Below are 22,978 nucleotides of genomic sequence, written 5' to 3'. Positions count from 1 at the left end.
AGATTTTACCTGTATCCATCTGAGCTTTTCTTAGTATTTTAGGCTACTTTGACTTAATCAGAAACGAATCAATTAAAGCTGCCCTCAATGGTCAAAGGATGTCAGGTAGGTGTGAGGAGGGAGGACACGGATGCGGACTTTTCAAAAATAAAGGGTGATTTATTAACAAAAAAACAAAGTATCAACACAAAGCGCGGCTTAGCCGGATTCAAAAATCAAACTGTGAAAAAACAAACAAAAACACTTGGCATGGCATAATATATAAATACTTATCTTGGACAAAACTGGTAGCATGGGTGAGTAGGCATGAAGGGCATGAATGGCAACAAAGATCCGGCAAACTGAGAGGGGAGACTGGAAACTAAATAGGGAGTGAGAGTGATTGGAGAGTGAGTGCAGCTGAGGGAAAAAACACAGGTGAAGTGAGTGAAACTAATGAACTGGTAAGTGACGTGAGGGGAAAAGCAATGGCAAAACTAAAAACCAAGACATGAACACAAAAACGTAACCTAAAACATAAAACTAAAATCGTAAGTCCATGGGCGTGACAAAAGATAACTAGGCATAAATTTGGATTAAAATGTTTACTTTATCCCAAAATTAAGTCAAAAATGAAAATGCGGATAAAGTTGACAAAATTAACAAATCCCACTTGATGTAACAGCTCGTTGTTCAGGCACAGTGATTAAACCGAAATACAATATTCTAAATGAAATAGACGCTCAGTGTGGATCAATTAACATGTGACTTATACTCTGACTGCAAAGGAAAACAACTGAAACTAAGCCGTGGTAATATGTAAAAGATTAACTTTATTGATCCCACAGTGGGAAAAGTGCAGTGTTGCTGTTCTGATAAATCAGCACAACTCCATGATGCTTATCACAGATTCATATTTCTTGCCGACTTTATCTCATGGAGAGTGAATTCATGAAACTGTTTGATAGACATCTGTTGTCGGCTGCTGAAGGCTTGAGTATGGGTTGTGAATTTTATCTTCATCCTAGAGAATAGGGCAGAAAGAAATCTTATTACAACTGAGTTCGAAATCAAAGTTTTATCAAGCACTTGCTCAAAGTTTGAGGCACTGCATTTACTGTAACCTGAGTTTTGAGTGTATTTTGATACATATCGAAGAACAAACATCGAAAGATCTAATTTGACTTCAAACGCACTTGACGTAAGAAAACATTACTTACCAAAGAGCCACGAGTGTCAAGACCAGCTAATTCAGATGTTTCTGACCTTAACCAGCCACCACTTTCAATAAAACAGGATATCAGAAATTAAACTGATATCAAAATGCCCCCAAAACTAGATACTTATAACCCATTTATGAGACATTCTCACCCATCACTTTTTCTTCTGAAGCAGATTCCCAGAATAACTCCAGCTGTAATGATGACCATCAGTGCAGCAATCAGTGGCAATGAAAACAAGGTTCCTTTTGTACTGATGACCTCTTTGTCCTCTGCAACATAAAAAACAGTAAATCAAACGCACTGCAAATTAATACAGCAATGGGAAAATAATCCTGTGACTCCCCCGGTTAAACCTTTTGTGTCTTAAGAGCATTGACTTATATTTTTGATCCACCGGAGCCTGAGTAGGTGGTTCCTTTGGCCTGGGAACATCTGGCCTATGAAAGGTCCAGCTTTCAGTCGCTCTTTTTTGTTTGCCGTTTGGTTTGTTTGACACTTGACCAACATCACACATCCACACTTAGCCTGCTGAGCCGCTGATCGTCTCATGCTCAGATTTCTATCATGCATAGCTTCTATTTTTGTGGAAATAAAGGGATCTCGATGGCATTTTGTGTGTCCTTAACCGTTTTTGTCAACTAAGCTCGGTCGTGACAGTACCTGTTTAAAAACCTTCATTTCTAGACATTGTGCTTTATGCTTTATCTTTTTATTTTGTGGTCAGGTTGGGTTTTATTTTAGTACAGTGTGTGAACCAAGAACATTTCTATCTCAATTTAAAATTAAATATAATTTATCATAAAAATCAAAACATTTCTTACACACTATCATGCTGCTTTCTCTAGTTAACATAGCGTGAAATGTCAAACTTGTATCTGATCGATTAATATATTAGGATAAAAATATTGAATGTGCTTACCCCTCACAGTGATGTTGAGATGAAGAATAAATGTTCCACTTAGACTTGAACACTCACAGGTGTAGTTCCCACTATCAGCTGGTGTTAAATCGTTCAGGTGCAGAAACACAGTCTGATTCTCTGCCATAAGTGTGAACCTGGAGTCACATTCATGAACAAAGTCGTGTCCATATTGATACAGCAGACGACACTCTTCTCTCCGGCTCCTCTCTGTTCTGATCTTACACACTATCAGAATGATGATATTCAGTGTCTCATTGATGCATAATTGAGTGAAATCTGGTTCCTTTCCAATCGTCTTAACAAGCGTCACTGCGAGCGGTTGCATGAAAAAAAAAGTGTACATGAAATAATCTGTTGTTACTAAATTATGTCTCATCAGACATTACTGACATCCCTCGAGATATAAGGAAATGATAGATGTCTGTCTTCTTTAGATCAAATTTATAATTACCTTCACTTCCAAGGCACACACAAAAGAGTTGAAGAACCAGAACAAAGCAGAGTCTCCACACATCCATACTGATCAAGACATAACTGTTGCTGTCTGTTTGAAGAAATAGTCAAGTCAAAGGCAACCGCCGCCCCTTTGAATTGCAGCTTCCTAGACATCAAACTGTCTGTTCCAGAGCAGGAAGTGGCTAAACATGACAGTCTCTGCTTTCATATGAAGACACTTTAAAGTTAAAACAAAGGAAACACAAGAATACGAAATGTAAACAACTTCAATCTGAAACTTAAAATCATGTTTGCAATTAAGGCTTGACAGTGAGTCCAGCTGTACTTAGTAACACCTGGATTGGTCTAATGTTTAATTAGTAAGACTCATACATGACATATATGGTGAATGAATATATGTTACACCTCCCCTTTCTTCAAAAGGGGAAGAGTGAAGAACAGACACAAGACAAGGTGTTACTGTCGTCACGTCCAGTGTTGTAATGTAATTTTTCTTATATTCAACAGTTCAACAGTATCTTTCCTGAGTGCTAAACATTACACATACACAGTACATTTATGTCGACTGCACCGCTGCTCGCACCACGTGATACAGCTAGCAAGAAACTATGGCGAGTAAAACTTAGGTGAAGCTGCACATACTCGAGCCAACATTGTTACTCTAAACAGATTTAACTTTAACCTTATTTTCGGAAAACACAGAGAACATGAGTACAGACATAAAATATATTAATAATCAAAGAGTTTACCTTCAAAAGGGGAAGAGTGAAGAACAGACACAAGACAAGGTGTTACTGTCGTCACGTCCAGTGTTGTAATGAACGAGCAGCAGCAACACGCTTCCCCTTCGCTAACTCAGGCATAACCAAATGAGACTCGATCAGCAGGTAAGACTCTCAAAACAAACTTTGAAGAAATCACTCTGAATGTAGACAATGTATAATAAAAACTAAACAAAATAATATTCAAGTATTGGCATTTTAAACATGTTCTTGTTTTAATGCATTATTCTACCGCTCTGTCATTCCAAGACCAAAGTAGCTGATCATGGATCACTCGATTAGAAAATCAGTGTGATAATGCGATCACAAGTTCTCTTCCTCAAAGACACAAATAACAATGTGTTCACCATCATGAATGAAAATAAAACACTTTTTAACCAAATAGTAAATTATTCCTTTGTAATCACCAGTAAACATATTTATAACCATTACACACTCCCCATCAACACAAATGTCGTCCTCGACATTGAATAATTAGGGCAGTTCAATTACTAGTAGGGCATATAATGTCACTCTACACAGTCCATACATGGGCATTTGGCCTACTCAAAGTCATTGCATTTCCAATGCAAGGCGTGTGCTGAATCACAACTGCTTCAACAGTCCATAATGAATGTGTCCACACTCTTCTCTTCATAAAGTCACACATTTATGTGTACTTATGGCATGTTCCGTTTGGAAAACAGTCCATTAAATGTCTATAATCATCCATACAAGAACACAGGGTGATAGGTGGATCTCTGTACAGCATCTGGCCACAAGGGCCCTGGTTGATAGGGTCCATTGTGTTGTACAGGGCTACAGCTGTATGTGAAACTGGTTGGGAGTCCTAGATTATAACAAGCGGGATTACCAAGATCATCATAGGTGAATCGCTTTGGGGGTCGTCGTTCTCTCCTTGGTCGATCTTGTAATTGTTCATCATCACTGTGACTTTCACATGGAGGGAGTGACATGGCTGGCAGTTCAGGGCCGTCTCCAAGAGTCTCTAGCTCCTCGGGTGCCTCATCTCTGACTGGTAAATCAATCCTGCGTTGGTCCTCCTCCAGCTGAAGCACTTTGTCATGTTCCTGTCCCTGTTCGTTATGTGCTCCATTAGAGCCTGTGTGCTGATCAGTGGGTTCCTCATCATCACGTGTCTTTGGGACGTCACATGTCTGATTCTGGGGAGGATGTGAAGATGGGTAATAGAACCATTCATCCTCTGAGTCCTCATCACTGTCATTATTTTGTTGGTTTATGACTTCCTCTTCATTTGTCTGTTTTGAAGTTTCTCTCTGTGGTCTGGCAACTTTTAGAGGGACTTCAAGGGGTAAATGGTCGCATGGAAGCAACAGATTACGATGCAGAATTCTGCTGTCTCTTCCTTTCCCCTGTTCAGGTACTACTTCATACACTGGAGCATCCTTATTTACTCGTCGGACAACCTTATGGATCGTATCCTCCCAATGGCTGCGCAGCTTGCCAGTTCCTCCTCTTGGGGTCAAGTTTCTAACCAACACACGGTCTCCTGCTTCCAACTCTGAGCTCTTTATTTTTCGATCATGGTTTCTTTTGCCTCGCTCAGCTGACTTTTGCGCATTTTTCCTTGTTATTTCATAAGCTTCTTGCATCCCTTCACGCCATTTTCGCATGTACTCTCGATGATCAGAGGTGCCGGTTTCTGGTGTCAACCGGAAAAGTATGTCGACAGGTAGTCTTGGGGTCCTCCCAAAGAGAAGGTAAAAGGGAGAGAAGCCGGTAACTTCACATCTTGTACAGTTGTACGAAAAGATTAACCTGTTCAATGAGTCTTTCCAGTTCGATTTCTCCTTCTCTGTAAGAGTTCTTAGCATCTGGATGAGTGTACGGTTGAAGCGCTCAACCTGTCCATTACCTTGGGGGTGGTACGGCGTTGTCCGCGAGCCCAACACTCCAGAGGTCTTTTTTAGTTGTGCCAGGAGCTGGTTTTGGAATTCACCACCTTGATCATGGTGAATACGTTGAGGGAACCCAAATCTCAATGCATAATCATTAAAAAGTTTATCTGCCACTGTTTTTGCTGATTTGGATGTAGTAGCATAGGCTTGGGCGAATCTAGAGAAATGATCAATGACTACTAATATATACTCGTACCCGCCTGAACACTTGTCAACATGTAAGAAATCAATGGACACTAACTCAAAAGGCTGGGTTGTGACAATATTAGTTAGGGGCGCCCTAGTCTCTCGGGTGGGTTTCTTTTGTTTCAAACATGAACAACTGTGAGCCACATAGTGTTCAATGTCCTGCTGCATGTAAGGCCAAAAGAAGCGTTCCCTTACCAGTGAGGTGGTCCTATCAACTCCTTGGTGCCCCATATTATCATGCAGCTCCTTCAGAATAGTTGCTTTGTACTTGTCAGGCAGAACAAGTTGTGTTCGTGTTGCTGTCTTTCGACGCAGGACACCATCATCATCTAAGGAGAGTTTTTCCCATTCACTTATTAGCCTTTTACTCCGTGTAGTGAACAATTTCAGCTGTTTGCTGTCGGGCTTCTTGTTTAACTGACAACACTCGATAACTGGACCGATAGTCTTGTCTTCTTTCTGAGCTTGACAAATCTCTGCCATCAAGACAGGCTGATGCTCTGGTTTACTCATTTCATTTCCCTGAACAGACAGAGCCATGGACCACACTGCGTTAGAATCTGGTTCCTCTACTGACTGTACGACTGCTTGTACTGAACGAGAGGACATTTCCTCAGTACAGTGTTTCATCATGGTGTCCAGATCCACTGGCAGCCTTGAGAGAACATCGGCATCAGTGTTTTCTTTTCCGGGCCGATATCGAATGGTGAGGTGAAAATCCGCCAATTCAGCGACCCACCGGCATCCAGTTGCATTTAGTTTTGCTGTGGATAAGACATAAGTGAGCGGATTATTATCCGTATACACAGTGCAAGATGACCCTATTAAATAGTCTCTGAATTTTTCGCACACCGCCCATTTAAGGGCGAGGAACTCCAATTTTCCAGAGTGGAAATGGTAGTTTTTCTCAGACTCAGTGAGGGTTCGAGACGCATATGCTATGACACGCATTTTTCCTTCCTGTTCCTGATACAAAACTGCTCCTAGGCCCAGGTTGGAAGCGTCTGTATGTAGGACAAAAGGTTTGTTAAAGTCGGGGAAGGCAAGGATTGGTGGCTCCACAAGATAATCCAAGAGTTCTTCCAGCAAGCGCTGATGTTTCTCTGTCCATAGAATGGGCTGGTTGGACGGCACACCGTTTTGTTTTCTTTTGTTTTGTCTTGTTCTTGTGCCACGCTTGTCATTTTTTTCTAAATCAGTAGGTGTTCTCATGAGGTCATAAAGAGGTGCAGCGATCCGGGAAAAATCTCGGATATACTGACGATAATAACTCAAGAGACCCATGACGGCTCTTAGTTGTCCCACAGTGGCCGGTCGCTTGTTTTTTAAGGCTCTGACAGCTATCGTATCTGTAGGGTCGATTTTACTGCCCTCTGATGAAATAACCCGCCCAAGATAGCGAACCTCTCGTTTGAAGATCTCACACTTGGCTGGTTTTAACTTTATGCCATGCGTTTTTAATCGCCTCAGTACAGTTCTGACGTGTTCCACGTGGCTTACAAATGACTTACTGAACACTAATACGTCATCAAGATAAGGAATGCAAATTTCATCCCTGAGCCCATCCAGAGTTTCTTCCATGCATCTCTGGAAGGCAGCTGGTGCATTCATTAGACCAAACGGTATTCGGATCCATTCATATAGGCCCCAGGGAGTCACAAAAGCAGTGAGTGGCTGACTTTCCTCTGCCATGTACCCCTGATGGTAAGCTTTTCCTTGGTCTAATAGTGAAAACCATGAATTACCTCCCAGGCCGTCCATGATGTCCTGCACCCTGGGGATGGGCTGACGATTTGGTACAGTCCTCCGGTTCAGCTCACGGTAATCGATGCACAGGCGTAGGCTTCCATCTTTTTTTCGGACACACACGACTGGGGAAGCATAAGCAGAAGAGGATTTGCGCACCCAACCTTGTGTGATGAGGTCATGAAGATAGTTCTTTACCTCTTGGTATAGTGGTTTTGGGACAGAGAGGTAAGTTTTGGCCACAGGCTCAGTGTCTTTCAGTGAAATGGAAAGCCGCAAGTTCTCAATGGAGCCAATGTCCTCATCAGAACTGGAAAAGGAGCCTGACTCTTCTCTTAACATTTGTTTAACTATTTCCTTTTCAGCAGAACTAAGATGGTTCAAGTCAACTGGAGGATCCCATTTAGTCCCAGAGGTTTGTTTTTTTTCTACTCCCATATTATTTACAGTTACTGTAGGAGTGGCACTGGGCCGTTCAAACACTGTTGCTGGGTAAACTGCTTGAACTGGCTGTGCTGTCCCAACAACTGTTCTGCCAGTGAGCACTATGTCATGATCTGTTGGGTTTTGCACATCCACAATTATGAATGGTTTCTCCCCTTTCCTCAGATTTACAAGAGTGTCAGTGAATTCTAGGCCCTCTGACCAATGCGGATTGATACTAGGCTCAAATATCAGTGTTGTCTCTTCTTGCAAAGGTGGTGTCACAATACGGCACTCCACTTTTACAGATGTATGTTTGGGGACATGCACATGTTCTCTGGTCATTTTCACAACATACTCCAGTGATCGCTGTTCAGCGGCAACTCTCTCGACAAACACCTCAGCATCCTCCATTTCAAAATCAGAGAATGCTGCTTGGACAGTTTTAATGAGCTGCTGTTTATCGGTGGTTTCATTCTGCTGTAGCTCTGTATCAACAATAAGTCCAATAACATTTGAGCCGATAATAGGCCGAGCAAGACTGTTACCTTTAATCACTAAGGTGGGAACAACAACTTCTTTTGTGGGGGCTCCTGCATCTGCAGCTAATCTAAATGCAACCTCTATCCACCCTATGTATGGCATGTCTTCACCATTAGCTGCAATGAGGTTTAAAGTGTCAGTAGTTTCAATAATTTCAGAAATATGTCTCAGTCTTACATGTGGCAAGTGATCTGTTTTCCATTGTTCGCTAACTACAGTCACTTGCGACCCAGAGTCCCACAAAGCTCTAACCTGCTGGTCTTGAATATGACAGTCAATCAGATATTTTTGTCCAACTAATGGAGCAACTTTGAGTTGTCTTTTCTTTTGTGGTTTGGCTCGGACTGTATTACATGAACTTCTTGAACACTGATTCCTGTGAACAACCCAGTGCTCGTGCTGACATGCTTTGGAACAATATAACACACTTTTACATACCGCACATTGTCTGAGCCTCACTTTTATCCCACGTGCGCCACAGTGTGCACAGAGTTGGGGAACTGATGCTGACGGGGTCACTCCCTGCCCCGCTGGGGTAACCCTTGCCCGTTTAAAGCTCCGCCTCTGTAGTGAGCTGACCTTCCCATTCTGCAACCGGCTGAGAAGTGTTCGCTGCTGCCACACCTAAAGCAGTGAGTGCAGACTTCCAAATTTTCCTGTTGGCAGCCATAGCATCTCCTCCTCTGCCGAGGTGTAGCTGTTGCAAATGAGCGCTGGTTGCCATACCTTGGGTTGAGTGGAGGGTGACCATGTTGTGCTGCAGGGACTTGAGAGTAGCCATATTCTGCAGCAAGGACCTGAGGATAGCTGTGTTGTACTGCAGGGCTTTGAGGGTATCTGTGTTGCATGACATGGGGTTGAAAATAACCTTGTTGTGCTGCAGGGGCTGGGGCCAGTGCCAGTGGTGGGTCATGGTAGGCTGATGCTAACTGGGGTGACGTGCAATCTGGTCCTGATGGTCGGTTTTGGTGCTGCTGCTGTTGGTAAGAGGACTGTTGCATAGACTCTTTAATAGAAGACACTTCAGCTTTAAGGTCTTTAAGGAGGGTCATGTTTGCTCTCATCTCCTGCAGTTCTGAAAGAATATCAGTGTTATGCTTACTGTGACTTGGTTGGCTTATTTTCTCCTTCTTCTCAACAGGGGTGTGGTCAGACTGAGCAGAATGAATGGTTACAGGCCGCTGTGGTGCTGTCATTTTTTTCTTATCTTGCCTCTCACTTTCATAAGCACATGCAATATTTAGTTTCTCAAACAAGAGTTCATCAGTGACGCCAGTTTGCTCCAGAAATGGCTGGAGGTCACGTTTTATGTTATCGTTCTGCAGGCCGGTCATAACTGCGCGGAGAAACATGTTCTGCACTAGTACTGGGTCATATTGTAGGCCTGACTCTGACTCTTGTGAGGCAAACAGAATCTTTTGTCTTAAATCTAGAGCACGGATGAGGAAGCTCTGAGGTGTCTCTTTTATGCTCTGGACCACTGATGACAGCTGTTTATACAGTTCTGTTGCACTCTTCTCCTGGTAGTGACAACGGAGTATCCTTCTCAGGATGGGCAGTGTTAGATCACTCTTCCCCTCTAAATAGCTGCGCAATTGCATCCCCGGAACAATAGCTCTTATGACAGCATCAACAATTTCAATCTCCGGGAAGCCTTTGAGGAGACCATGCTCGATCTGCCGTGCTAGGCTGGAAAATGGGAGACGGTCCTTTTGCCCTGGTTCCCCTATTTGTCCAGTTATTTTAAATTCCTTGTGCCAAGGAGAAGGGGCGTGATCTAGTGATAAGCCTGAGGCTGGCATTCTGTGGAACGGTCTGGTGGCCGGGACCTTATGTCCACTTTCCCCACGTGCAGTTTCAACATCATGTGGTGGGTGTAACTGAGAAGGTCTGCTTTCTTTTGGTGCACAGGCTTGAGTGCCAGTCTCATTTTGCTCCACATTAAGTGGCTCATTTATGTGGTCAGTCGCTACCTCAGCCTGGAGGTCAGCTATTTTGTCTCTGAGGTAGAGGAACGTCGACATTCCCAAATCCTCAAGTTTCTGTAACTCTTCACTTTGTAGATGATTACTTATCATTAAGATGAGTGATGTTCTGTTCTTTCCTGCCACATGCTCCAATTCTGACCCAGCAATGAGGAGAAAGTCACACAGTTCTTTTAAGCTTTCTACTGGCAGTGTGCACAAAAGTCCTATTATTTCCAACTGCAAAGTCTCTACTCCAGTTGACTCCATTTTCCTTGCAGCAACAACTTAGTGTCTTACAGCTGCGGTAACTTGTGTGCCTAAACTTGGCAGAAGCGCTCCTGGTACACTGGGTTACCTCAGATTGCTTTTGTTTGATGTTGAAGACACTTGGACCGCCACAGTATTGTCCACTAGATGTTGTCTACCTGGGTAAGTTGAAGGGGACTGAATGGGGACGTCTGTTCTTGGGAGAAGAGTTGGACGTTGCCTCACTCAATCCCAGCGGTGCCTCCAGAAAATGTTACACCTCCCCTTTCTTCAAAAGGGGAAGAGTGAAGAACAGACACAAGACAAGGTGTTACTGTCGTCACGTCCAGTGTTGTAATGTAATTTTTCTTATATTCAACAGTTCAACAGTATCTTTCCTGAGTGCTAAACATTACACATACACAGTACATTTATGTCGACTGCACCGCTGCTCGCACCACGTGATACAGCTAGCAAGAAACTATGGCGAGTAAAACTTAGGTGAAGCTGCACATACTCGAGCCAACATTGTTACTCTAAACAGATTTAACTTTAACCTTATTTTCGGAAAACACAGAGAACATGAGTACAGACATAAAATATATTAATAATCAAAGAGTTTACCTTCAAAAGGGGAAGAGTGAAGAACAGACACAAGACAAGGTGTTACTGTCGTCACGTCCAGTGTTGTAATGAACGAGCAGCAGCAACACGCTTCCCCTTCGCTAACTCAGGCATAACCAAATGAGACTCGATCAGCAGGTAAGACTCTCAAAACAAACTTTGAAGAAATCACTCTGAATGTAGACAATGTATAATAAAAACTAAACAAAATAATATTCAAGTATTGGCATTTTAAACATGTTCTTGTTTTAATGCATTATTCTACCGCTCTGTCATTCCAAGACCAAAGTAGCTGATCATGGATCACTCGATTAGAAAATCAGTGTGATAATGCGATCACAAGTTCTCTTCCTCAAAGACACAAATAACAATGTGTTCACCATCATGAATGAAAATAAAACACTTTTTAACCAAATAGTAAATTATTCCTTTGTAATCACCAGTAAACATATTTATAACCATTACATATACATATGAATATGAAAAACCTTTTTTTCAGTTTCAGATAATGTGGCAACCATGAAAAACCCAATCATGATTTTCACTGTTTCTTGTGCCCTAAATGGCATGAACATAACTCACCTCATTTTCTGAAACAGACATAAGACTACGGTGGCATTATATTTAAGCAGTGGTGTCAAAAGTACACACATTTGTTACTTAAGTAGAAATATAGATACTGCAGTTTAAAAACACTCTGGTAAAAGTTGAAGTATCAACTTGACCTCTTTACTCAAGTAAAAGTAAAAAAGTGTGTGCTCCAAAACCTACTTAAAGTATAAAAGTATAAAGTAACCTTTAAAAAAAAAAAAAAAACACATAAAAGTTAGATGCCACTATATGAATTGCAAGCTTAATTTGAAAACTCATTGGTTCTACATGTGGCCCAAGACAACAATCATAAAACCATTACTGTCAAAGACAGTCACTCAAGGAGCATGTTCTTTCTCAAACTTAATTGGAATTCAATTACACGTGAGGTAGTATTCAAGAGGTAGGTCGTGAGGTATTCATGTTCGTCCCATCAAAAAAACAAAAAAAAAGTCTTACTGCCTGAAAAATTCAAAGAAAAAAGATATAAACACGCACGTTCCCCCCCTTTGTCATAGCTGACAGTCAAGACAAAAACGTTATATGATTCATCCAATTACACTCGTTCTCACTAGGTGTGGATGGCGCCACTGATCTGTATTTGATGGCGCACATGACGTGAAATACATAAACATTAAACTGAAGCCAAGAGTTAAAAAAAAAAAAAACTGAGGCCAAGAGTAACGAGGCTGTTTGTTTTGAACATGTAAGGAATAGAAAGTACAGATACTTGTGTGAAAATGTAATGAGTAGAAGTCAGAAGTAGGCAGAAAAATAAGTAATGGAGTAAAGTAGAGATACCTAAAAAGTGTACTTGAGTACAGTAACGAAGTATTTGTAATTCTTCTCTGTATTCTAAATCAATTCAACTCATTTGAACAACGTTAAATCAAGAGTTTCTACTATAACTTAAATGGACCTAATGAATTACAGTTTATAATTATAACATAACGAAGTATTTGTACTTCGTTACTTTACACCTCTGGATTTAAGAGCTGGCAAAGTCAGAGGGGTGTGAGAAGCCACACACGCACAAACTCGTTTTTCTATCTTTGTGGTGGCCATTGGCAAAATGCATTAACTCTCACCTTCAGGCTGGGAATATGCTGACAAGTAACTTTGACATGTCTATTTAGGGTCCAGTTGTTTTTTGGTAGCTTTTTTTTTACCCATTACAAACTACTTGGTTGAGGTCAGGACCATAACAAAGTCTGTGAAAAACAGGACAATGGAGAGCAAAGAGGTCTACAGAAACATGCTAGAGACATTTACCCTTTGGTACAATAGGCAGCTGATATATCTGTCCAGCCATCAGATGATCGTATATCTTGTCTGTTAATCATTTGGAAAATGTTCTAACTTCACTGCAGCGAGTGATGTCCTCCAGTTTCTTCTGGAACTCTTCATCTGAATTGTTCATTTCAGTAATGAAGTTGGAAAGATTAGTTTTAAATGTGTCAAAGTGAATCTCAGCTGTTTTCTGACAGGAAGCAATCTCTTCTGTGTGGTTTCAGGTGACTGTGAAGCCTCAGACATGGGAGACTCTGGGATGCTTCCTGGTAAGACAAAATCCCACATTTCCTCTTCAGGTCACGGGGACCTGGGAAACAGGCGCAACAAGTTAAAAAAAAAAAGTAATTTTGTGGGAGCAGAATCTTGGATAAATTAATTCATAAACAGGTGAATAGAATAAAAACCTTGATGTGGACTCGTGCTCCACATTGAGCATTTTTATGCTACTTCATCTGCTCCCTGTGTCCACGTTTCACTTTCCACTCTGCCATAAAATTACAACAATTTATTGTTGAAATCTGATTCTTCTCTGTATTCTAAATCAATTCAACTCATTTGAACAACATTAAATCAAGAGTTTGTACTATAACTTAAATGGACCTTATGAATTACAGTTTATAATTATAACATATAAGGGTAGTTTCTTGTGTTTAGTTAATTTAATTCCTCCCATCTCATTTTACTAATATCTATTTTTGATATAGTTTGTTAGGGGGGTGAAATAAAAACCCACTCTTTAAACTGCACCTGTTTCAACTTATCCATCCACTATTTCGTCCTTAACTTAGAGCAACAATTTGCCATATGTAATGGTTTATTACCAAAGACTCATAATAGCACTTTTGATTTCTTTAAACCAGGTGACTGATTTTTCCCTATATGCTCTGCATGATATGTTGCAGTGACACATCAACCAAGCACACATTACTGCTGCTGTGAATGGTCAGAAGAGAACCCAGGAGCAGGACAAAACAGGATGGAGGTAGGTGAAGGGGGGAAAAAAGGAAAAAACGGAGTCAACACTGATGATGCAATGACGGTCTGACAAAGCGCAAAGAAAACCAAGGGGTGGATGTTGCAGGAAGGGTGATAAGTGGACGCAGGTGAGAAATGAGTAACAAGAAGCAGGAAGTAACATAGTTAGGAAGAGACAAGGTGAAGGCGACTGAGGACATCTAGTGACGATGGCAGGGAACAGAGAAAGCCAAAGTCAAAACTCAAACTACGTATCAGAATCTTAACAGAAAACACTTGAAATGTATGATGAAAAATCAGGCAGATATTAACCAAACTAAAATACACAAGAAAAAATAGATTTAAAATACAGCTAAGGAGGAGAAACTGAATTAAATATAGAGCATGGAATTAATATGAATCAAATTGATTGCATTAAGATAACAATCGTCAATCGGGCAGCAAATATACCAGTTTTGTGTAATGTTAGACATGCATGTGTGAATTAAAGCACCTGAATTGGGCACTTCAGTGTTGTGTGTCTTCTCACTGTTTTAGTTTCATACCCAACAGTTCGATATCAGATAAGAATTTAAGATAAACACAAGAAACTTGTGCTAAAGAAGGTAAGCGTGTGTGTTCATGGTTGAATAAGCAAAAGAATCTTTCCCTAAGCCTATTTCCTGTACTTCGCTGAAAAATCTGATGATATTAGGGAAAGGTGGTGGGAAAAGTTTGTCATGACTTGGGAGAGAACAGTCGAGCTGCAGTGAGAGTCCAACCATGCTTGCACTAAACTATGATGTGGGTCTGCAGCACTGAAACTGCACATGTTCAACAAACCGTGCAAAAATACCTACGCAATCTTTTCTTGTTGTTACATAGAAGCTATATCATATATATTGGTTTGAGGAAATGTTACTTTATTATCTAGGTTGGTAATTCCATCCATCCATTTTCTATACCGCTGAATCCGTCGGTCGGGTCGCGGGGGGGGCTGGAGCCTATCCCAGCGGTCAATGGGCGAGAGGCGGGGTACACCCTGGACAGGCTGCTAATCCATCACAGTGCCACACAGAGACAAACCAGACAAACAACCACACACGCTCAAACTCACTCCTAAGGACAATTTTAGAGATACCAATTAACCTTACATGCATGTTTTTGGACAGTGGGAGGAAGCCGGAGTACCCGGAGAGAACCCACTCATACACGGGGAGAACATGCAAACTCCACACAGAAAGGCCCCAGCTGGGATTTGAACCTGGAACCTTCTTGCTGTGAGGCAACAGTGCTGGTTGGTAATTCATAATGAAAAAAAAGGCAGAACATTTAATTGATACTCGTCTTGAAAAATAATCAAGCATCACTTTGAATTGGCAGCCACAAGGAATTGGGGGATGGAATAATCTCCTTTCCCAGTCATATAGAACGGTCATATCCTCCAGGAGGTAAAGGATGCACTGGATATATATCATGTATTATTAATTTTCTAACGAAAAAAGAAGGTATCCGAGACCAGTCGCCTTTAATCCCATCCCAGTCCTGGAGAGAGTGTTATTGGCTCACCTCAGCAGGCAATTGTACACATTTCAGGACCAACTACAGTTTGCTTATCGTCCTGGGGTAAGAGTTGAAGATGCCATCATTTATCTGCTCCAGTGAGCCCACGGTCATGTGGACAAAGCAGGCAGCGATGTAAGGACCGTGTTCTTTGATTTCTCCAGTCCATTTAAGACTATTCAGCTGTCACTGTTGTATGACAAGCTGAAGAAAATCCAGGTGGATGCCTCCACAACCACCTGGATTATTGACTACCTCTTAAACAGACCACAGTTTGTGAGACCGAAGAGGTTGTGTGTCTGAGAAGGTGGTCAGCAGCACAGGAGTTCTCCATACGCACGGACTGTATCCTTAATCTCTAAAAATGCTCAGATGATTTCACAGTTGTTTGGTGTAAAAAAAATTAACATAGTTTTATATTATCAAAAGCTAACAGCATACTACAGCGCTACAAATACAGCAACAACACAGTCAAATGAATATAAATATAGGTGAACGAGAATTGTGTGTCATTATGTTTGTGTTTGCAATGTACGTGAGACTAAGATTAAAAAAAGTGTTGTTCCGTGGGGGTTACCAGCTGGCTCCGCAGCTGGAGCCACACAAGCTATAAAGCTGGACCAACACTTTTAAGCATCACAAATACAAACAAAGCTAAAGAGATGGTTGTGGATTTTAGGGGGACCGGGAGTAAACACTGTTTCCATTTTAGGTAAAGAGGTCTGCAAGTCTACCTGGACAGTAGCCTGGACTGGAAATGTCACACCAAAGCTGTGTGCAACAAGGTACAGAGCAGACTGTGCTTCTATTGTTTCCACCAAAGTGCTGCATGTCATTATAAATCTGTGGTGGAGAGACACTTCTGCAGAGACAGCAGCATCAGAGCCAGTGACTCAAAGAAACTGAGCAAATAAAGAAGTCTGGCTCTATCGTAGAGACCTCTCTGGAGCTGCTTGTACAAAGACGGATGTGCACATGCTGATGAACATAATGGACAATACTGTAAAACCCTCTACGCAACATAATGTTGAAACAACAGAACGGTACAGGAGGTCATTTCAGCCAGAAGCAATAATCACACACAATGACGGCTTATAAAGATTTGTGATAATAAATAAATACAGCAATATCATCACTTCCCTGTGGGTTCAATCAAATTTTCTTGAATTTAATTCCTGTATATTTGCAGAGTTCAAACACCTCTCACTGTGGCTGCCACTTACATACTTCCGTGTCATTTCACACAGGGACTCTCTTAAGCGAAATCAGCAGATTCTGTGCATGTGTTCAAAAGAGTGAGTCAAGGCTCCTCCCTTCAGCGCAGTGCTGTACACTTATAGCAGCAATTGTACTGTTGCTTAGATGCTGGACTAATATGGATGTGTTGAGGCTGTGCTTTGCTCTGCTTTTCCCACCAACTGTGTGTTTTGACCATGAAGGTAATACAAAGAAACTAGTTTTCACGAAGTACAATTTCCAAAAGTTCTTTTTCTCGTCTACTTTTTTTGGTTTAAGGGCAATGTCTTAATTCTTTCTGTGATTCTAATTGCATCGAATTGTGGTTTAATTTCTTTTAATAAAAGCTACAGCAGTCTCTACCCCCAGACTGTATTTCATATTGATTGTATCGATTGCTCGCAGTGACTCTTGTGAAGACGATTGGAAAGGAACCAGATGTCACTCCATTATGCACCAATGAAACCCACACTATCGTCACGCTGATAGTGTGCAAGATCAGAACAGAGAGGAGCCGGAGAGAAGAGTGTCATCTGCTGTATCGATATGGACACGACTTTGTTCATGAATGTGACTCCAGGTTCACACTTATGACAGAGAATCAGACTGTGTTTCTACACCTGAACAATTTAACACCAGCTGATAGTGGGAGCTACACCTGTGAGTGTTCAAATCAGAACGGAACCTTTGTTCTCCATCTTAACATCACTGTGGAAGGTAAGCGCGACATATATTTTCATTACACCTGCTAAATTTAATGTGTTTAGTCCCCACTGTCTTAACATGATCCTTGTTTACATGGTAATAGTATAGCAGGCGATTCCTGCTGTCCTGTATCTGATGCTGTAACAATGAATTTCCCCACTGTGGGACTAATAAAGATTTATATGATCTCTTGTCTCATCTAATAATGGCTTGTACTTATTGTACAGGGTAAAACATGATTTATTAGCTTTGGTTTGCAGACCTAGGTGTAATATTCTCAATGGCCTTTTCCAATTGTAACTTTTGAGTGTAATTTTTTTTTTTCATTGTTTTCTACAATTCAGAGGATGAAGACATCAGCTTTTCTACGGTTCTTGCGATTCCTTGTGCTGTGGCGGGTGTCTGTGTAATGACTGTAGTTATCCTAGGATTTCTCCGGAGGAGACTGTGCTGTCGGTGAGAGAATACTGAAAGTTTTGTCTTTATTTAGGCTCTTTTCATTTTTATAAATAAGTACGTATTTCAGTCGTTTCACATGTCCTTCCTCCATATGAGCGCCTGTCCCTTTAACGATGATTTCCCTTCATATTCACAGTGACAGTGGCATTTGGACGTCAGAAGCATATGTATTATCTGAACATGGAGCTCATGCCTCTGTTGTGAGTAACATTTTAGCATTCAGTGCCTGTTACATGCATTCACATTTGGTCCTTTGGAGATGCTTTATCCGAAAGCTTACATGTGAGAAACTATTTTCGCTTCAGTTGTGTGAATCGCTGCTGTAAGCACGTTACAATCGATTCTTTTTAAAAAACTGCATGCAAGTAGACCAGTTTGGACTGAGGAGGCCTTCTTCAAGGGAGAAGTAATCATTCAGGGTTTTGACTTTATTTTTTAGGATGAAGACCACCCGGATGACACGTACGAAAGTCTCCTGCAGCCAGCAGACAATCTCTACCAAACTATTTCTTCTTTTCACTGTCAACATGAGACGGGGACAAACTCAGCAGGCAGCACAGTCGCTGTTCACCTGAATGACAAGGAGGATGATCCAAGTTGTGAAATCTATGAAAACGTTTAAATCAGAAGTTAGTCAACTTAAATACTAAATGGGTTATGCTTGATGTTGAAGTTAGTTGATACAACTTAATCACCTCAGTTAGTCAGTACCGGATTTAATTCAATTAATTATCACTTTTAAAAAAGGGTTAAAAGTAGCAGTGTATTGATTATGGTGGCGTGCTTTTGTTTCCCAAATTGTTACAGCATGCGGGAAAATAGCTTTTACCCCCAGAAGTGTTTGGGGAAGGTGCGATTTAGGTGGTGATGTCATCCATGCTTTTTGTCTAGACTTTATGAAAATTGGTAAAGTGGCCTATATGTTTGTCGTTGGAATATGATTTTATGAACAAAGTCAGAAATATTTTCGTTGCATATTTTAAGAATGTGGATTACCACATGTGCCATTCATCATACTGGATGTTTTCTGGAGTTTTATTTTCTTTAAGGGGCGGCGTACAATTTATACAGAAATGTTACCATTTGATGAATTATGTCAGATTTCAGCTACAAGCATATATGCACCTTTTGTCCCTTGGCAGTTTTGAGCACACACAGCTGAAATATGAACACAATGCTTGAGAAAAATGATGGTACGGATAAAAAAATAATTTTAAAAAAGAGTGCACAACGCATGCATAGCAATGTTGCATTGTTTTGTTTGACGGACATACCCAAGAGGTGCAGTATGTTTGCAATGGTACTGTCTTGTAAAGTGGAAATTTTGCAAAAGATGATGAGCGAGTTTACACAGCTACACAACAGAGGAGATGCCAGGCTATTTAAAATCCTATAATCCAAACCTAAATATTAAAACAGTCTGAAATTAAATGTTTTTCGAGTACTTTTTTCCGTAATGAAACTTATGTTCTTATCTGAAACATAAAGTGCATGAAGATCTTTGCTGAATCCAGACAATATTATTGCAGCACTGGAACTCAAGAAAAAAAAAAGAAAAAAAAAATTCAAAGGGCTTGTAATATTTGAGTTTTAAATCCCGCTTTATAATTCATTTGCTGGTGTTTAACCTTGGCTGGTGTCGTAGATTTCAGTGTCTAACAATTTGAGTGCCTTGATGAACCTACATTACTGACCACTGAATTTTTCTATGCGATCGAAATTTAGCCACAAGGGTTTTCCATCGCCTTTAGCAGTGTCACTTTATAACAGTGTGTGTGTTAAACGTGACACACGAAGAGACGAGGGACATAAACTACTCCGAGAGCAAACTGCCCTCTATTTACAGCTCCCATTGCTGAAACTGTCATGACCACAAAAGCAAACGTGACATCTTAGCCTTAGACCAGCTAACTTACGAGCCGTGTAAAATAAGAATGATGCAAGAAGTACTTAGTGATAGCATAACAGGTTTGACATTGTGGATCCAGGTCAAACTCATTTCTGAACATGAAAACCTCAAAATATAACACAGATTTCTGAGGAACAATGTGTCAATATGGATCTTACTTTCAGCTATTTTTTTTAGTTAAAAATTCATCCAACACGACTCTGAAAGTTGGAATAAACTTAAACCCAGTCTCAAATACACTTTCTCTCTGCATTGTGTACCAGCTCACTGGTACCTTTAGAGTGTTTTGGTGAGAAAAACAGATACAGTCTTGTAGGGGGACTTCCTGTTCTGGAAGATATCACATCCTCCCATCAGTGAGAGCAGAGACCTTGAGGTTTGAGCCAGTTAACAGTTCAGTGTTGCTCGGGTCCTCCTCCCTACACAGCAGTAAGCTGAAAACCTACAACAGCACTTACACTGACGCTGAGAGGCACTGACTGACATGGCGGAGACAATGATGTTCTTCGTTCTGCTTCTGCCGCTTTCTGAGACTTTTTTGGACAGTGAAGGTAATGAAAAAGAAACCAGCTTTCCTAAAGTTGCATTGTTCTCATGTAACTTTCAATTTGAATACAACAGCTAAACTATTTCTGTAGTTAGATTTAACAGAATCAAACAAAACTACAGCAATCATTAACACAGACTCATTGATTGTATCATTTGCTCGCAGTGACTCTTGTGAAGACGAATGGAAAGGAACCAGTTGTCACTCGATTATGCACCAATGAAACCCACACTATCGTCACGCTGATAGTGTGCAAGATCAGAACAGAGAGGAGCCGGAGAGAAGAGTGTCGTCTGCTGTATCAATATGGACACGACTTTGTTCATGGATGTGACTCCAGGTTCACACTTATGACACAGAATCAGACCGTGTTTCTGCACCTGAACAATTTAAAGCCAGAGGATAGTGGGAACTTCACCTGTGAGTGTTCAAATCAGAACGGAACCTTTATTCTCCATCTTAACATCACTGTGGAAGGTAAGATGAAGTGTTCTTCATCCTATTGATACAATTTGATATCATAAACCATTGAGCTAAAAGTTTTTCATTGCTATTTCTCAATTCTTTTGTATTTTCTTTTCTTCTGTTTAGATAATTCAGCAAATGGAAATGCCAGCATTTCTCACAATGTGACAGTTCTGGGTGCCCTGTCTGGTGTAACCGTGGTCATCATCGTAACTTTATTCATTTTGGGATTTATATGCGGAAGTCTGCGTCATCGGTGAGAGACTGCCATAATAATATTCATTCATTTTTTTATATTTTGGAATACTTGTTACATTTGTAAATGCTTTTGATCGTCATTTAGCTAATATTTAGTCTCTTGTTTGAAGCACTCAGTGCAGCACTGTGGATTCTTCCTGATTTCTTGTTTCATATCAAGCAGTGGGAACCAGTGCTTCACTTCCTGTCTTCTCAACAAAAACAGACTTCACAACACAGAGTGAATAAGTGTTAACATTCACCACTCATAATCTTTTCTTTTCAACAGAAAACAACAGGAAGTACAAAGAAGTGATCCAGATCAGGTACTTTACAGAAATATGTTCTAGTTTCTTAGATTTAAATTTGTTTTGTTAAACTTTTAATTAGTTTCACTGTTCATCTTCTGCAGCAGGAATCACAGGACATTGAGCCATACAGCACCTTCATACGGAGAGAGAATGGACTTTATTCAATGGTTAAACTGAACAATGCTAAAATGGATTCTGATTTTTCAAATATTTTAACCACAGAGACTCAAAAATGATTCGTGAGGAGTGAACTTGAGCCTGTTGTCCACAAGGTGGCACTGTTGCTCTGTTAAAACTGAACCAGATATGTCACTCAGTTGTAAGTTGCTGGTCAGAATCGGCTCATCATCTGAAATACAAGTCAGCTCAAACAGTCATAGGTTTTAACTTAAAGAAGCGATGTGTTGTTTTTTTGTATGAACTGCAGACACTATGATGCAGTAAAGCCCAAAGGTATTCATGCCCGTGCAAAATTTGATACAAATGACAATTGGACAGTAAATAAAGAATGATTCTGTGTTTCATTGCTTTTTTGTTTGAATTTTTTTCTGACTGTATGTTTCAGATTACTCTTGTTTAAGGGTTCAGCTTAGTTTTTCTTTTCTGCTTTTCTCTTGCTGAAACTAAAAACCCAAAGCAATTGCATTCCCACTGGTGTTTCTCATCCAATAGGAGTATGTGGGGCCCATTCGGTTGGAAAATGGCCCGCAAAATAGCTTCTGTATGGGATGTTCAAGGATCTACATGATCTGCTTGCTTTCCCCATTGGTGACCCAAATGGGAACAAATAAGGAACCCACAATGTTTGCCCATCTGCCCCCACTTTGCTGACAAAATTGGGTGTCAGATAAGATTATCATTTTGGGCTTATGCCCAATCTGCACCCACGTACCTGAGCGTCACCTGTAGAGGGCAAATAAGTTTTTTGGTTTTTTTATGTAAAAATCCAGAGAAGTTGTTTTTCTTCATCTTTATCAGAGTATCTAGTAAAGAAAAGATTCTTTCAAATTCTGAAACTGTTCATTTATCCACAAATAAACCCAATGAACATGCCGCACCAGGAGAAAACCGGGGAGGACATGCAAACTCTTTGCTGCGGGGCAGTTATGCTAATTGCACTAAATCAAAATTTTACAAAAACGGTTACAAAAACTTTGTGCGTAACTGATTCTCAACATAATGTATTCCAGTTGCAATTTTCCCACAAAATACACTTGTATTATGCACTGATATAGTTCAATTCAAACTTTTGGAGATCATTTTCAGCTCTTCAATAAGTGATATATTTTGAGATTTTATATGAATAAGTGATGGATTTAACAGGAGAACTTGACTTTTATTTCTGGTAGTGGTGTTATAATTCATGAGGTGACAACCAGATGCTATGCTGGTATGTGCCACTGAAACATTTATCTTTTTATCTTATCAGTTCAACGCTAGAAGAATGAGGAAATAATTTCAACAGCACTGTCAAAGCCACATATTTGACTTGGATTCCTCTTTCCATTTCACTCATTGGATTTTCTCAATTATTAAGGTCATCCGTTGTTTGTTGGAATTCACTTTACAGCATACATAAGGATGCTGAAACAAATATTTCTTTTAAAAGCGGTCACAGAGCTAGGGAGATCCTGATTGGTCACAGTGAGAATACTAACCTCCGTTACTGAGTTATGTTTCTGTATTCTT

The 22,978-nt window shown here is 40.5% G+C and overlaps 1 protein-coding gene across 2 annotated transcripts; it reads left to right on the top strand.

Annotated features, from left to right (window-relative positions):
• The first annotated feature begins 20,142 nt into the window (after positions 1-20,142).
• LOC142391388 (uncharacterized) lies at positions 20,143-21,779 on the top strand. Of its 2 annotated transcripts, none has more exons than XM_075477158.1 (5): positions 20,143-20,280; positions 20,442-20,753; positions 20,868-20,997; positions 21,268-21,304; positions 21,394-21,779. In XM_075477158.1, exons 1-5 carry the CDS (start codon positions 20,214-20,216, stop codon positions 21,523-21,525), a joined length of 678 nt encoding a protein of 225 aa, XP_075333273.1. In that variant the 5' UTR covers positions 20,143-20,213; the 3' UTR covers positions 21,526-21,779. The 2 variants fall into 2 exon arrangements, with proteins under 2 accessions (XP_075333273.1, XP_075333272.1); XM_075477157.1 differs by having other exon boundaries at positions 21,391-21,779.
• Positions 21,780-22,978: the final 1,199 nt, after the last annotated feature.

The sequence above is a fragment of the Odontesthes bonariensis genome, chromosome 11 (genome assembly GCF_027942865.1).
Source record: "Odontesthes bonariensis isolate fOdoBon6 chromosome 11, fOdoBon6.hap1, whole genome shotgun sequence".
Taxonomy (NCBI): Eukaryota; Metazoa; Chordata; class Actinopteri; order Atheriniformes; family Atherinopsidae; genus Odontesthes; species Odontesthes bonariensis.
The sequence above is the reverse complement of the archived record's forward strand: the minus strand, read 5'-3'. Positions and strand labels throughout refer to the sequence as shown.